Here is a 16,108-nt window from a genome sequence, read left to right as displayed (position 1 = left end):
AGGGTGGGAGGGAGACACAAGAGGGAGGGGATATGGGGATATATGTATACATATAGCTGATTTAGTTTGTTATACAGCAGAAACTAACACAACATTGTAAAGCAATTATACTCTAATAAAGATGTTAAAAAATATGTAATATTAAAAAAAAAAAGAAGAATAAGGAGAGGAGAAAGCAGTTGGCAACTGAACTGGACTGCAGATGCCAAGGTTGAACAGCTGAGCAAGTACTCAGAGTCAGAGCTTCTGACTTGTATAAAGAACCAAAAGTGAATGCACTGTCGAGGGGCAAGTGCTGAAACATGCATAGTATCAATGAAAGTTGAAGCCAAAGAGCTTGCCACGGCCTGCCTCTGCCCTTCAAAGGATCCTGGAACAGCTCCCTCCATGTTTCCAAAAGGGAGACTGCCATCAGGAACCAGTAAGTATAGAGGCAAATTCTCCTTTGTGCTTCCTTCTGGGCACGGCACTTAAAAAATTCCCTAGAGTCTGTATCTGGCATAAATTAGGGTGTTAAAGCCCAGTCCCCAAATTCGTCAACCCCTAAGCCACACATCTATTCTATATGAGACTACTGATCCTGGCTATTGCACAGCCTCCCAGGAGCGCAAATGAAAAATCAGGCGGTTGGTTATGGTCAAAGAGGACATGTCTATTGCACCTTAAGTAAGAGAGATTTATTCTCATTGAGGCAGAGGAGATTCTTCTAGAGGCACCATTTAGACTCCAGTACTTTTCCTGCTTACTGAATATACAGTGATTACAGTCTCTCTAGCTAAAGGATGATGACAAGCACTCTATGAGATAGCTTTTTAGATGTGCTTTTTCTTTTTTAACTATCAAGCCCCTCGGAAGCTGAGGCCATTCATGTTCTCAACTTTCTAAAGAGGGAACCCAGGAAACAGGTTAGGCTCTATATGATAGAAAAAAAATAAAGCTCAGAGAGGGAAGCAACTAGTCTCATTCACCTGGGACACAAAGAAACCCTGGATTAGGGCTGGGAGCCCTTTGACAACAGGCATGAACTCCTTAAGTTCAGCTCAGCACTAAATCAGACTTGAGTGATAGGACCAGAAAGAACTTTTGTAACTGTTTTGTCATTAGTATGCAGGATGCTGGTATCCACATTCAATGAGCCCAGGCTAATAACTTTGTTTTCTAGGTAAGGCTCTTTCACAAATGGGTATTGTAACAAGGAAAAGACCCAAATCTTCCTAATCTAGCACTGGTCACACAATTCAAAACCATGTAGAGTTTTACACGCAATACAGAACCATGAAGGGTTTTAAAGTACCAGGCCCTCATGGCGAAAGTATAACAGTGGTGAACAAATGTCAGTCCTCCCAACAAGGCAGCCTGTATAGCATGTACCTGACGATTTGCAAAAAAGTGGCTCAGAAAAGCTTTTCAGAAGGAAATGGTCAGCAGTATTCATTAGCCCTTCACACCTGCAGGTTTAACAATTTGGTTAGTTCTTCATTTTTCCTTCCTGCTTAAAGCCACTGGCTGCTTAGCTATTAAGATCAGAATCTAAACAGAGACCCCTCCCCCCCCCACCATACTTTTTCATTTTAACTCTCTGCTTCAGAGTTTCACTTCCTGTATGACAGAGTTTAAGCACCTACTGAACAGATCTTCCAATGGATAACAATGATCAACTTTTGACAAAATACAAAAAAGCTACCCAAAGCCATTGGATACTGAACAAAAAAAGCAGGCGAATTCTGGAAAGAGGCTGAAACTTAGAAGGGAAGGGTACAAGGTGAGTTTCCCATTTTTATGGCTTTTAGGCTGATAGAAAACTGCTGTCTTTCTGGTTGAAGAAACAGAGGACACCACAGAATCAGAGCAACCACAGTGCTGGAAAGTGAGGATGGAAATCTCAGAAGATAGAAAGGCAAAGAAAGAGAGCTCTAAATTCTGTATGTAAAATCTACCCAAATCTCTAGCTGACTCCTGAACCATATATGTGTGGGGCAGGCTCCAGCTAAAGATAAAATAATTGGGATTTGCGCTGTTGCCCAAGACGCAGTTTACAGTTTGAGTTCAATGAAGTTAAACGCCTGCTAACACAGACAAAAACATCAGCACTCTTCAGAGGAATATAACAGAATCCACAACATTAACATTTATAACATGCAGGATACAATCTAAATTTACTCAACATTTGAATAACCAGAAAAATGTGATTCTTTTTCTAGAGAAAAGACAAATAGAGACCACCTTTGAGATGATTCAGATATTAGATTTAGCAGAAAAGGATTTTAAAGCATTTATTATAATGATGTTCAAAAAAGTAAAGGAAAACATGCTTGTAATGAATAAAAACAGGAAATCTCAGCAGAGGAAATAAAAACCCATGGTTACTGATGTTCTGATGACAAGTGAGATGAGAATTAGAAAATAACTCATATTCAAAAGTACCTCTGCTTAGGTGGAGATTTTTGTTTCAAACGACTTATTTGTACCAAAACTAAATTGAAAATTACTTACTGACACTAGATGGTTAGTTCTGGGAGACCTGAATGGAGAGGTAGAAAGAATATAGGGAAGTTTGGTGGGGATATTTCACATACAGGTATTTTCATTTAGAGATGATGTGAAGGACAGGGCTTTTCTGTCTAGGATTCCTGATATTTAATACCAGGCCTGCTACTGGTTCCTACATGGATCAAATTTTTCTTTCAGAAGGTAAAACAATGCTATGAAATATTCCTACCAGGCATCTAAAAGAGGCAGGCTACAGAAAAGAGGAAGTGTTCTTATAAGGAGAAAAGTGATGTTCAGAGAGAAAGCAGAGACAGCATCAAAATCTTGTCTTCCAAAGTGATTCTGATGTGGAATTACTAAAAGGAAGTATTTGGAAGAGTTAATCCCAAGTCCATTTTGGGTCTCATACTGGTTCCTCTCTCCTTTGTTCACCAAACTCTATGTAGTATGAGATGCATACTTCAGAAACAGAGCCAGGGACCTCCCTCATGGCGCAGTGGTTAAGAATCCACCTGCCAGTGCAGGGGACATGGGTTCGAGCCCTGGTCCAGTAAGATCCCACATACCAGGAAGCAACTAAGCCCGTGCACCACAACTACTGAGCCTGCGCTCTAGAGCCCTCGAGCCACAACTACTGAAGCCCGCGCACCTGGAGCCTGTGCTCCGCAACAAGAGAAGCCACCGCAATGAGAAGCCTGTGTACCGCAACAAAGAGTAGCCCCCGCTCGCCACAAATAGAGACAGCCAGCGCGCAGCAATGAAGACCCAATGCTGCCAAACGTAAATAAATAAATAAATTAATTAATTAATTAAAAAAAAAAAAGGAAACAGAGCCAGCTTCCCAACCCCACAGATTCCTGGTACTCTCAAAAGCAGGACAGGATAGGAAAGGGCACAAATCATTTCCTGGATAAAACAACAGGTCTCAACTCACAAAAAGTGACAATAGCCACAAGAAGAAAGAACAAGCCTGAAATTGTTAGCTTGGAAGTGGAGGGGATAGTTCCTCTGGCAGTGAGGAGTATGACTATTTGATTCAATTAAATCAAATAAACAATGTCCAAAATAATAAAATAAAATTTCCCTAAGATTGTTCTGAGCAACTCTGTAATGTGCACCAACTAAACTCAGTTTTCAGTGTTAAAATGGACCAATGACTCTCTGAGCTAAGCCACTCAATCTGAAACAGAAAAAAAAAAAGAAAAAGTAAATCAGCAGAACTATAAAACTCTTCTTTTTATCAACATTTTCCACTATAAAGCTGGCCACATCATCATCTAATGATATAAAATTCTAGAAACTTTACAAAACTCCTGTTTTTAAAATTTATTTTTTGTTATCAAAGAGAATGTCTGGAAACATTGAGTACTAAAGAATCTGTTCATGGTATTGTTTTACAAAAGTTCCTAATGGAGTATGAATATTTTATTTTCTGTTGTATCCTTCACTTATTAATGATGAGGTGGATGAACTGGTACAATTACTCAAAAAAAAATTCCAGACAAAAACATCCATTCTCATTCTGAATCTGTTGATTGGAGTAAATTCAGTGGTTACAATACCACCACTGGCTAAGAATCAAGCTCCCCACAGGAGGGAGCTATTTGAGTCATCTCATTAGGTCACATAGGTCTCTCAGATATAGGCACCATGTTTGAAGTCTCACACAAAATGTCTGTGTCACTTAAATTACACAATGTGGCAGTGTTTGTTTCATGGGGACATAATCTTGAAAGAACGGGTAAAGTAGAAAACAACCTGTTTGTATGTTATACGTGAGTACATTATCGGACTGTGCATGGTTTTGAGGGCACGGTAGCCCTTGTTAAAGAGGAATTCCACCAATGAAGCATCTGTCAGATCCCAGCTGCTCCTGGCGACGAGGGTGTTGACTCATTTAACCATGAGTTGTTAGGTTGGGGCATTCTTCATCTACTGTTTGGCTCAAACGGTTTGAACTGAGTTTGGTTGTCTTTCTCGTCCATCTAAGCTTTATTTCTCAGCCTCAGGATATGTGGGGTACTTGACTGTTTCTATCTTCTCTCGAACTTTGTAGGAGGGATATAGGCCCGTCCTTCCCAGTTTTCTATTGACACCTTTAGAATAGCCATCCCAATGATTTCCAGCCACACCAATGATATCTCCAGGTTCCATGGGGATTTCATCTGCAGTTCGAGGTTGGTGAGGATAAATGGCAATCTGGTTGTGGGCATTTTGGCCTCCAAAATAGTAGATGTCATCCAAAGAATGGAAGTTTGCAGAGGCATCGGGATGCAGTGTTTGCATGATTTCATAAGCAACTCGACAGACCTTGGGAAAGTATGAAAAAAAATTGGTTAGCATGTGTAAGATCTCCTTCATAGCAATCCGAAAGCTCTTGGCCAAAGAGACTAGGACTAGACTAGGACCAGGATTGAGAGAATGAGAAGCAGTGGATTCTAGTCATAGGTTTTCAGTCCATTTGCTCTCAGATGATGGTACAAGTCATTCTTCATTTCTGTGCTTGTATCTTTTTTTTTTAACATAAAAGATAATTACAATTAAGATCTCTCAGAGGAAAAAAGTATGTGTATATATAGTGCAAAGCATTTTATGAATATGAATTCATATTTATTAAAATATAAAATTTTAATTTTAATAAAAATTTATTAAGAGCCACAGAATGTTCCATGTTGGGCACTAGTGGTACAATAATGAGTAAGACACAGTCTATGCCCTTGGTGAATTCAAGGTTCAGGATTAGAATCAGGATTATAAATACTTTACACAAATGCTGCTGCTCCCTTTCCTTCATTCAGTGTTAATAAATCACATACTCTTTTCTGCTAATTTGGACTTGGTCTCAGAACTCTTCTCAACCGAAATTCATGTAATTACTGACAATCAACTATTGCCAAAATGAGCTAAAATATGTCTGCCACTTCTGTTCTAAAGTGTGATGTGTGTGATGTGTAGACAGTAGCATCTAGACTGAAATAAGATGAACTAGCCTTTGGGGACGAGGCATCTACCTGATGCACTTAAGGCTACTTAAAAGATTCCTCTGTCCAAAAAATACCTACCATTCCCACTGGATGGCGGCTGGAATTCCACAATCTGAGCTTCATTCCTTGAGCTTCATACTTGGTGATAGTTAAACTATAACTATCTTAATGGAGGTATAACATTTTAAGCAATTAACAAATATATTCATTATAGAGTAAATGGGTTTCAGAAACTTTTCTAAGAATAGGTGAAGACCAAAGAGAGAATATTATCATTTTGCTTAGAAAATTCTTCCATTATACACTGTGAACACAGGACTCAACTCAGGTCAAATTTTCCTACATCTCCAGTTGTAGTTACCTCCGTTAATGAAGTTTTATTGTCCCTACACCAATACTTTTGCACATATTTAAAATGATACTAATAGTAATTGTTAATCTGCTCAGTGGAGCAATTTAGGATTACCCAGCAGTTCTTTAAAATTTTGGCATTCATGATATCAAAAACTGAATTCTTAAATGTTATGAGCAAATGGAATCTGATTAGGTTAATCATCAACTTAACTCCTTAAAAAGTCTGAATTTTAGGAACCCGAGGGGCAGTTTTCACATGCTATATGTAATTTGTAAATGAAACTAAGTTTAGATAGTATTTTTAATTTTGCAGATAGGGACTAAAATACAAGGAGATCTGCCCAAATTCTAGTGGTAGAAGTTCAACTAGACATGGAACCAAGAAAATAACTTTGCTTTCAAATTTGCTACTTCATCAACAAACTAATTTTATATTGGTACGATTGAGATCACTGGTAGAATACTGAAACTATAACAAAATGAGGCTAAAAAAGATTTGGAACTTGAACTTCAAATTCAGCCAAAGGCCCACACAGCACAAGCAAAATCAAGTTAAGCCTTTGGAAAGAAACTAAATAATTAAAACAAAGCAGCTCCAATAATAGCAAAGTACCATAACAATGATAGAGGCTAATATTTACTGAGTTTTTTCTGTCAGACATTGTTTCTAGGTCTAATTTAATTGTCAGTAGCCCCATAAAATTTTATCATGCTCGTTTTATGGATGTCAAAGGTCAGTTAAGGAATATGCTCAAGGTTACACTACTATTAAGTGGCATATTCAGGTTTTGAACCCAGGCAGTCTGTGTATGCTTGTTAACTGCTAAGCATATTTTTTCTTGCAGATCCTATTCTCCATGTTCACATTTTAATAGCAGAAAGATATAACTTAAGGCCAAGGCTGGCCTTGGGAAAACCTGAGAGTCTTATATTCAGGGCCCCTCCACCCACTTTTCAATTATCCCTAGCCAGGGATGCAAGACCTTGTACTGTCTTTCGGATGACCACAATGCCCACCGTGGCAATGAACCCTAATGTGTTTCCTCCTTTCACTAATAAACTTCTCACTCTCATAAAAACAACACTGCCCTCAGTCCCACACCCTTAGGGACGTGCTTTCTTTTGGGGTAATCCTAATAATCAGTTTATGTTTTGGTATCAATAGTTGTTGATGTATTAGGCCACTGGATAACACATGTACTTTCTTAAGCCAAAGAAATTACGAATGGTAGAACTTTCAGACACAGAGTGGACCAATGTAAGACCCTTTCTCCTTCTCATAATAATGGCAATAATGAGAGCAGCTGAGCTTACTGAGCACCATTCTAATAGCTGCGCTTGCACACATGCTTCCTCTCAACTCCTTTAACTCTCACAACCACCCTATGAGTTGGTTACTGTTATTATTTATATTTTACAGCTGAAGAAACTATGCCAAAGAAAGATTAATTTCCAAAAAATAAAAAATGAATAAAGGAGCTAGTAAATGACAGAAATGTAATTAGAACTCTCTGTCTCTACACCATACACTGAACTGCCTTAGATTGTAAGGATAAGTACCTAGAACAATGCCTACCACAGAGTAGCTGCTCAGTAAGTACCTTCTATATGAATACTGCTCCATGCACAATACCAGTCCAGCAGTGGAGATGCAAGTCCACTGGTGATATTTAATCCTTAAGATCCATATATAACATTCTGAGTAATTAAAATTTTTTCTCTATATTAACCATGGGGCAATTTACTGCAAAGGACTAGAAAGATTACTATAGTGTCAACGTTTGCATTTAATCACCCTAGGCTTCCTCTCTGGGCTTAACAAATCCAAATCACGTGACAGGTAAATGAGGTCTTTCAGTTGATGTCAATACTCAGGTTTGATACCTGACAGGTAGCATGATTGAGAGGGGTAGTCTATGGTTTGCAAAGCAGTGCCTGGCCACACATATGTTTTATTTCATTTGCTGTTGATGTGGCACTATATCATTTTTAGAACACTACTAAGCACACAGTAATGAGTAAGAGCAAAAATCCTGCCAAAGGTTAAAACATAGATATGACTGTATTTAAAAAAAAAAAAAATTGAAAAGCGGAGGAAGTTCCATTAGTTTGAATTTTATCCCTGAGTAACAACCAGCTGAGCTTTGCATGAGCCTCCAAAGCTTTCTCAGAGCAGATGGGATCTTGGTTTTTTGTCAAAATTGACAGGGCCAGAAGGATCTCCTAGTGTGAGAAGTTGGAAGTGGGCTCTTGTCTCACTGCGTGAGGCTGGGATATCTGTGCACTTTTACTGTAAACTGCTTTGCTTTGCTATTCAATGAGAGAACAGTATCCACTGTCGTTTCATGAACCATACCTCAGTGGAAATTCCTATCGAGAGTCATCTGTCTAGAATAAGATGAATGTAGTATCTGGTTTCTCCCTCTGGGCTTTCCAAAATCTGATTCAAAACGTGATGAGGCCAGTTGTGTTGTGTGTGGATTTGGAATGAAACAACAGAGAATGCCAGGAGAATGTCATATTAAGTGCCACAAAGGGAAGCGTCTCGGGGGAAAAAAAAGAAATTTTGTCCTATGGTGATTTTAATGATTGAGAAACTACTGAACAATGATGACTGTTCCTTAAAAAATGTTGATTACCCATAGTCTTTAAAGTGGACATCTACAAACCATTTTTGTAAATCAGATTCCAGAGTTACAAAACCTGATTCTAAAACTTGATAAACAATATTTTAAAAAAGAAAACCTTTCTGATATTTTACCCATCTACAACTGAGTGAGCTGTCAACTGCTGGAATTGGAACTCCAATTCCTTTGCTTCAGATTTTAGATGGTTTCATTAAATATGAAAGTAACTTAAATGACATAGTAGATGCTTAGGGCATAGGCAACTTCCAGTAACACAGAACAAGATTAGAGTATTTGGTAGAATAGTTTGGAATGCGATGCACTGCATAGCTTTCAAAACTTACTTGATGCTGTTGAAAAGTGTTAATATTGCCTCTAATTTTCAGACTAAATCCTGAAGATTGTTTTCTTCAATTTATGAGGCTTTTAGGACAAACTTGGCTATGAGAAACAGCTCTGATGAAGGAATTCAGAAAACTGAGCGCAACAATAGTAAACAAAATTAGAGAGGAGAGTCATATTCTTGGCTTTTAAAAACTTTTCACTTAAGGAGAGAGAATTCCCAGACCTCACTTGTGGATATAAAACCAAGAATGATTAGAAGCCCTAAGACTGAGAAGACTGGGTCCAAAACGTTATAAAGAATCCTGTTTAAGGTGCCATGACATTTGTGCCTACAGTTTCTCAAACATCAATCAGGCCTTGCAATTTCCTTCTAACAATACATTTCATTCTTCCAGTATTGTCTACAATAGCACGTGGTCAACAGATAAACTCTTTCTCACTATTGTCATATAGCATAAAACTCCTCAAAGGGTAGTATACAGGAGACAGAAAGTTTACATGACTGAAACTTCAGGATTGTCAAAACATTATGAAGAAGATACTAAACTTTCATCCCTTCTAACCATCTCTTGAAATGAGATTATCGTCAAGCAAAGTTTGAAAGTTGGTTGTCCATGTTTTATTCTGGGCTGAGATTTGGTTCTCATTGTTTTATTCTCTTATCACCCTTCTGGATGTAAGACTTTAGTCTTCTGTTTTCTGCAGGAAAGTCTGCAGATTAATTTCCCTAAAGTCAAAACATACACAAGTTTACCTGCATTTGCTAAAGCAAATACTATTACTTATCACTCACCCTTTGGGAATGAAGAGCTTTTGTTTCTGAAAATTCATATTATATGGTGACACTCTCTTTCAATAAGCTACATAAAATAGAGTTAAGGTGGTACCTTGGCACAGGAATTAATATGCCGAATGTTACTGGTTATTATTCTTTATGAAGAATTGTTACACACATCCAATGCACACAATGACTATGTGGAACCTAAGCATCACCCATGACCATAAGCAGAGGTAATGGAGTCCTTGAACAGCATATTTCATGCTCCTTCTAAAACGTGAGATCATACAGTCTGAAATGGGGCCATGTGAAAAAAAGCTGTTAAAATAAATACTGTAGAGTCTAACAGGCAAAGATATACCTATACCTATTCCTTTATAAATAATAATAGCAGCTAACATTGCATTTAACATATTGCTGAGTACTATTCTCAGTGCTTTACATATAATAACTCTTTAATCCTCACAAAAACTTTATGCAGTAGGTATTATTGTTATTACCATTTTTACAAGGAGGGGGGAAAAAGTCAGTGATAGGCTAAGTAATTTGTTCAAACGCCACAGAGTCACTAGGTGGACAAAGTTGGATTTAAACCCAGGTAGTCTGACTCCAGAGCCCACAATGCCTCATTCTTCTTCTCTGTCTCGTGAAGTCAATGGCTTGATACTTTGATGTCATCAGTGACGTTTTCTCAAACTCCACTGCTGATGAGACATTTTGGGGGCATTCTTCAAACGATTCCAATTTTGGTTTATGGCAATTTTGGTTTGGTTTATGCTACAAGCCACCAACCAACTCGTTCACACCACAAAAATATTAAACTGTACCAAATGCCTTTTTACTAAAAATATTTTCAAAAAATACTGGGGTGCGGGACTTCCCTGGTGGTGCAGTGGTTAAGGATCCGCCTGCCAATGCAGGGGACACGGGTTCGAGCCCTGGTCCGGGAAGATCTTATATGCCATGGAGCAACTAAGCCTGTGTACCACAACTACTGAGCTCACGTGCCACAGCTACTGAAGGCTGTGTGCCTAGAGCCCATGCTCTGCAACTAGAGAAGCCACCGCAATGAGAAGCCCGTGCACTGCAACAAAGAGTAGACCCTGCTCGTCGCAACTAGAGAAAGCCCGCACGCAGCAATGAAGACCCAACGCAGCCAAAAAAAATAAAAAAACAAAAAAACAAAAAAAACTGGGGTGCAAGGAAGCCCAAAGATCAATCACTGAATGTGGAATTATTCCACAGTCTCAACTGCTACAGCTGTTAGTCACCAAGAAAGAAGGTGATCACATTTAGCAAACTGCTACTTACTATATAAATGTACGGTATTTTTTACTGTTAAACTTTTATTCTGAGCCCTAACATGTTTTGAGGTATTCAAGTCTATTTTGGGACACAAAATATTGGTTTAAATGATCAGAGTTATTTTGGATGAACTTTGACTTGCCAAGAGTTTTTAGGAACAATATAATATATAATCACAAATCTTATTCCTTTAGACACAACCAGACCTCTCAGTACTACGCTTTCTTCATATAAACTGTTTCTCTGGATCTGAGGTCTGAAGAAGACACAGAGGTTGATATAATGCATAAAATGAACAAAGTAGTATGAACAATATGCTCTTCAAACCTGGACAGGTTTCCAGTATCATGAAGTGACAGAGGTCCTGACTTCTGAGTCAAAACTAGACTTATGAGGCTATGAGGATCAAAAATTCTACAGCACATCCTTGAAAAGGGAAAAAAAAAAAAAAAGATTTTCTTTCCAGAATGAGCCTAATGGCATTATTAAGGAGAGCTGGACAAAGGAAAGCAAAACATAGAGCACGTCCTTGTAAGTCTCAGTGTCTACCTCCATGTAAGGTTGGTAAATGTTTAGACATGTATATATTTATTTACTTTTAGAGCTTTAAAACTAGAGCAGTGGTTCTCACAAGGGTGATTTTGCCCTCCCACTCCCCCCACCCAGGACATGTGGCAATGTCTGGAGACACTGTTGGCTGTCACAACTTGAGGTGAGGGTCTACTGGCCACGGACGCTGCTAAGCATCCTATAATGCACAAGACAGCACCTCACAACAACTTATCCAGCCCCAAATGCCAACGGTGCCAGGTTGAGAAACCCCGGACTAAAGGAATAGACTTTAGGAAGGCCTAAAATCTAGGCCTACAGAGGAGGTGGTACATCTGGGAAAGTGACTCTTGATTCAATCATTCTAACAATAAGCATTCGAAAATGTGTTATTCGCACCTGTTGATCACATAGGCACATAGCCAGATTCTCAAAAGCAGTTGAGAGGGACTAGGTAGTTACAACCCCTCCCCCCATCCCACCCCCTTCTCCAAGATAGGATCCTCACCCCAATTAGGGAGAATATCAGCTATAATGCCTTCATGTTTTCCCTCTGATGAGGACTGCTGCCATGTGACTCCTGTTCTGTGTAGCTGTCTTTGCATCTTAAGTTGTATTCTTATGCCACATTGAAGGAACTCATACAGGCTTTGCTGGGATAAGTTATCTTTCCAACAATCATAGCACCATACCATTGTGACAGTGTGCATTGTCACATAATAAAAAACTGTCCATTTCTTTATACTCTCTGCAGTATATTCCCATGTAAATGATGTGGCTTTCCTTTTCACACTTTCTTTTCTCTGCTTCTTCTAAGCTTTCAGGCATATATTTATCTTACATGGTTTATATTTCTTTGTAATTATTCTCTGGTTATTTCATGTGGATATTTTGCTCACTAGATTCTGGACCAGGGTAAGAGCTGTATCTTCGATCTCCTTTGAAATTCCCTCTACACCTAGTATAGGTCTGAGCACAAACAATCATTTAACAGCTTGTTGAAAAAACTAACCAATAATATGCACATAAATGAGACAGTTGAATAAAATCCACAATAAATCTTTCTATGCTCATATTCCACTGGGCATATAAGGCTGATTGGAGCACTCATAAAAACACACACACCAAACCAACAACATATTAATTATCTATAACAATAAACTCAAAGAATGATTATAATATGGTATTGCTTAAATATAATGTACAGTTTCTTGCTTGGTAGAAACGTTAAAAGGACTTGAAAGAGGAATTACATTTACTCTTTCTTATTTTCTATAAAGCAATCAAGTGAGGCAAAATGCTGAGCATTTAAGCCTCTCAGTATCAGTGCACTGATGTGTAGAAATGGATGGACCCTGGTTACATACTGATTGTATGCAAAATCAGAAAGTATTAAGTAAACTTAATTACTTGCTGTTTCTGTTAAATGCTGTGAATAAGCCAAGTACTTTAAACAACCCCAGTAGCTGGCTTCAGTAGAGATGTATTCAACAATTGCTTGCAAACAATTAAATATTCAGTGCACTCAAAGAGCTATGTTTTCTGGAATCTTCTCATTCTTTCACAAAGGGGATCATTCCCCAATATTAAAAAAATTGTACCTGAGTCATGAAAACTAACATTTTTAAAAAATCCAAGAACTTCCTGACCCAATATAACCAAAGAGCATTGATCACTTAAAAATGCTTACCTGGGATGAAAAAGTACACACTAGGAAGTCTGCCTGGGAGAGAAAGTGTATATCCAGGATCACACCTCGAAGTGAATTTTCTGTGTATCGATTATGTAGTCCAGCTGACCAAGAGATAGAGTTATCACTAATAAATTCATAACTGGGGTACCTGAAAAAAGAAATAAATTTATACAAACTCACTGAAATCATAGAATTCTGTCAGGAAATAGTATCCTATCAGCAGGAGGTAGCCAGCTCCTTTAACCAAGAGTCCCCCTCTTTCTGACAGTAAGGAAAGCTTTAATTCTGGCATTCAATAGAGTAGCTGACAAAGCATCTTTGAATCCATTGATGGGGCAGAAACCATTCTGGGGTGTCCTGTATGTTAACAGTTATTGGCATGTCATATAAAATACACATATGCACCAGAATGTCCCTTTCAATTCATGAAAGAATTGAAAACAGAAAGCTCTTTATTTTCATTGTAATAAGTGACCTTGAAGAGGTTTTTCAACCTGCTTTCATATTTTTTTCACACAGACACATTTTCATTTTATGCATTCCTTTCCCACTTTTATCCTTAAGCATATATCTTTTTAAAAATATAATTTATACATTGTTTTTTCTTCTTCCAGTTTTATTGAGATACAAATTTTTAAAAGATCTATTACTTTATTTGTTTTTGGTTGCATCGGGTCTTAGTTGCAGCATGCGGGATCTTCGTTGAGGCATATGGGATCTTTTGTTGCGGTGCGCAGATTTCTCTCTAGTTGTGGCCTACAGGCTCCAGAGCGTGTGGGCTCTGTAGTTGTGGTGTGCGGGTTCCAGAGCATGTGGGCTCTCTAGTTTGCAGCACGTGGGCTCTCTAGCTGAGGCACATGAGCTCAGTAGTTGTGGCGTGCAGGCCTAGTTGCCCCGCGTCATGTGGGATCCCAGTTCCCTGATCAGGGATTGAACCCGCGTCCCCTGCATTGTAAGGTGGATTCTTTACCACTGGACCACCAGAGAAGTCCCGATTGAGATATAATTGACATATGGCACTGTATAAGTTTAAGGCACAATGATCTGACTTACACACATCATGAAATGGTTACCACAGTAAGTTTAGTGAACTTCCATCATCTCATATACAGACAAAATTTTTAAAAAAGGAAAAAAAATTTTCCTTGTGATGAAAACTCTTAGGATTTAGCCTCTTAACAACTTTTGGTTGCTGTGGCTAGGACTTTCAATACCATGTTGAATAAAACTGGTGAGACTGGGCATCTTTGTCTTCTTCCTGATCTTAGAGGAAAAGCTTTCAGCTTTTCACGGTTGAGTATTATGTTAGCTGTTGGTCTGTGATATCTTATGGCCTTTGTTATGTTGAGGTATGTCTCCTCTACACCCACTTAGTTGAGAGTTTTATTATAAATGAATATAGAATTTTGTCAAAAGCTTTTTCTGCAACTATTGAGATGATCATATGATTTTTATCCTTTGTTTTGTTAATGTGGTGTATCACATTGATTGATTTGCAAATATTGAACTATCCTTGCATCTACTTGATCATGGTATATGATCCTTTTAATGTACTGTTGGATTCGGTTTGCTAATATTTTGTTAAGGATTTTTGTATCTCATCAATGATATCGGCCTGTAAGTTTCTCTTTCTGTGGCGTCTTTGTCTGGTTTTGGAATTGGGGTGATGTTGGCCTTGTAGAATGAGTTCAGAATTCTTCCTTCTTCAATTTTTTGGAATAGTTTGAGAAGCATAGGCATTAACTCTTCTTCAAACATTTTATAAAATTCACCTGTGAAGCCATCTGGTTCTGGACTTTTGTTTGTTGGAAGTTTTTTGATCAATCTTGATTCAACTCCATTACTGGTAATTGGTTTATTAATACTTTCTATTTCTTCCTAATTTAGTCTTGGGAGACTGAAATTTTCTAGGAATTTATCCATTTCTTCTAGGTTGTCCATTTACTCACATACAGTTGTTTGCAGTAATCCCTTTTGATCCTTTGATTTCTGTGGTGTTGGCTGTTAACATCTCTTTTTTCATTTCTGATTTTATTCATTTGGGTCCTCTCTCTTTTTTCTTGATGAGTCTGGCTAAATGTTTATCAATTTGTTTATCTTTTCAAAGAAACAGCTCTTAGTTTCATTGATCTTTTCTATTGTTTTAAGTGTCTATTTCACTTATTTCTGCTCTGATGTTTATCATTTCTTTCCTTCTACTAATTTTGGGCTTTGTTCTTCTTTTTCTAGTTCCTATAGGTGTAAGGGTGGGTTGTGTGTGTGTGTATAATTATTTTAAGTTGATCTCAAGTTTGAACACATTCTAACAACTCCACAGTTTTTATTCCTGCCTTCACCTGCCCACATTTAATGTTTTTTGATATCATATTTTACATCTTTTTGTTTTGTGTATTCCTTAACCACGTATTGTGGATATAAATAATTTACTACTTGTCTTTCAAGTTTCCTACTAGCTTTACAAGTGGTTGATCTACTACCTTTACTGTATATTTGCTTTTACCAATGAGATTTTTCCTTTCATAATTTTCATATTTCTAGTTGTGGTCTTTTCTTTTATGCTTAGGGAAGTCCCTGTAACATTTGCTGTAAAGCCTGTTTAGTGGTGCTGAACAATTTTAGCTTTTGCTTGCCTGTAAAACTCTTGCTCTCTCTTTCAAATTCGAATGGTAGCCTTGTGGGGTAAAGTATTCTTGGTTGTAGGTTTTTTCCTTTCATCACTTTGAATATATCATGCCACTCTCTTCTGTCCTGCAAAGTTTCTGCTGAAAAGTCAACTGGCAATCTTATGGGAGTTCCCTTGTACATAACTAGTTGCTTTTCTCTTGCTGCTTTTAAGATTCTCTCTTTATCTTTATTTTTTGTCATTTTAATTACAATGTGTCTTGGTGTAGACCTCTTTGGGTTGATCTTGTTCGGAACTTTCTGTGCTTCCTGGACCTGGATGTCTGTTTCCTTTCCCAGGTTAGGGAAATTTTTGGCTATT

General features: G+C 38.0%; 1 protein-coding gene across 3 annotated transcripts in view; it reads right to left on the bottom strand.

The window, feature by feature from the left end:
• Nucleotides 1-3,801: 3,801 nt before the first annotated feature.
• FUT8 (fucosyltransferase 8) overlaps nucleotides 3,802-16,108 on the bottom strand; it is a 318,044-nt gene continuing 305,737 nt past the window's right edge. For all 3 annotated transcript variants that reach the window (XM_061182670.1, XM_061182669.1, XM_061182671.1), the window contains 2 exons: nucleotides 13,123-13,273; nucleotides 3,802-4,800 (listed from right to left, as the gene is read on the bottom strand). In XM_061182670.1, coding sequence (XP_061038653.1) covers nucleotides 4,483-4,800; nucleotides 13,123-13,273 — 469 coding nt within the window. In that variant the 3' untranslated portion in view covers nucleotides 3,802-4,482. The remainder of the gene's footprint in view (nucleotides 4,801-13,122; nucleotides 13,274-16,108) is intronic.

Source organism: Eubalaena glacialis, chromosome 2, assembly GCF_028564815.1.
Source record: "Eubalaena glacialis isolate mEubGla1 chromosome 2, mEubGla1.1.hap2.+ XY, whole genome shotgun sequence".
Lineage (NCBI taxonomy): Eukaryota > Metazoa > Chordata > Mammalia > Artiodactyla > Balaenidae > Eubalaena > Eubalaena glacialis.
The sequence above is the reverse complement of the archived record's forward strand: the minus strand, read 5'-3'. Positions and strand labels throughout refer to the sequence as shown.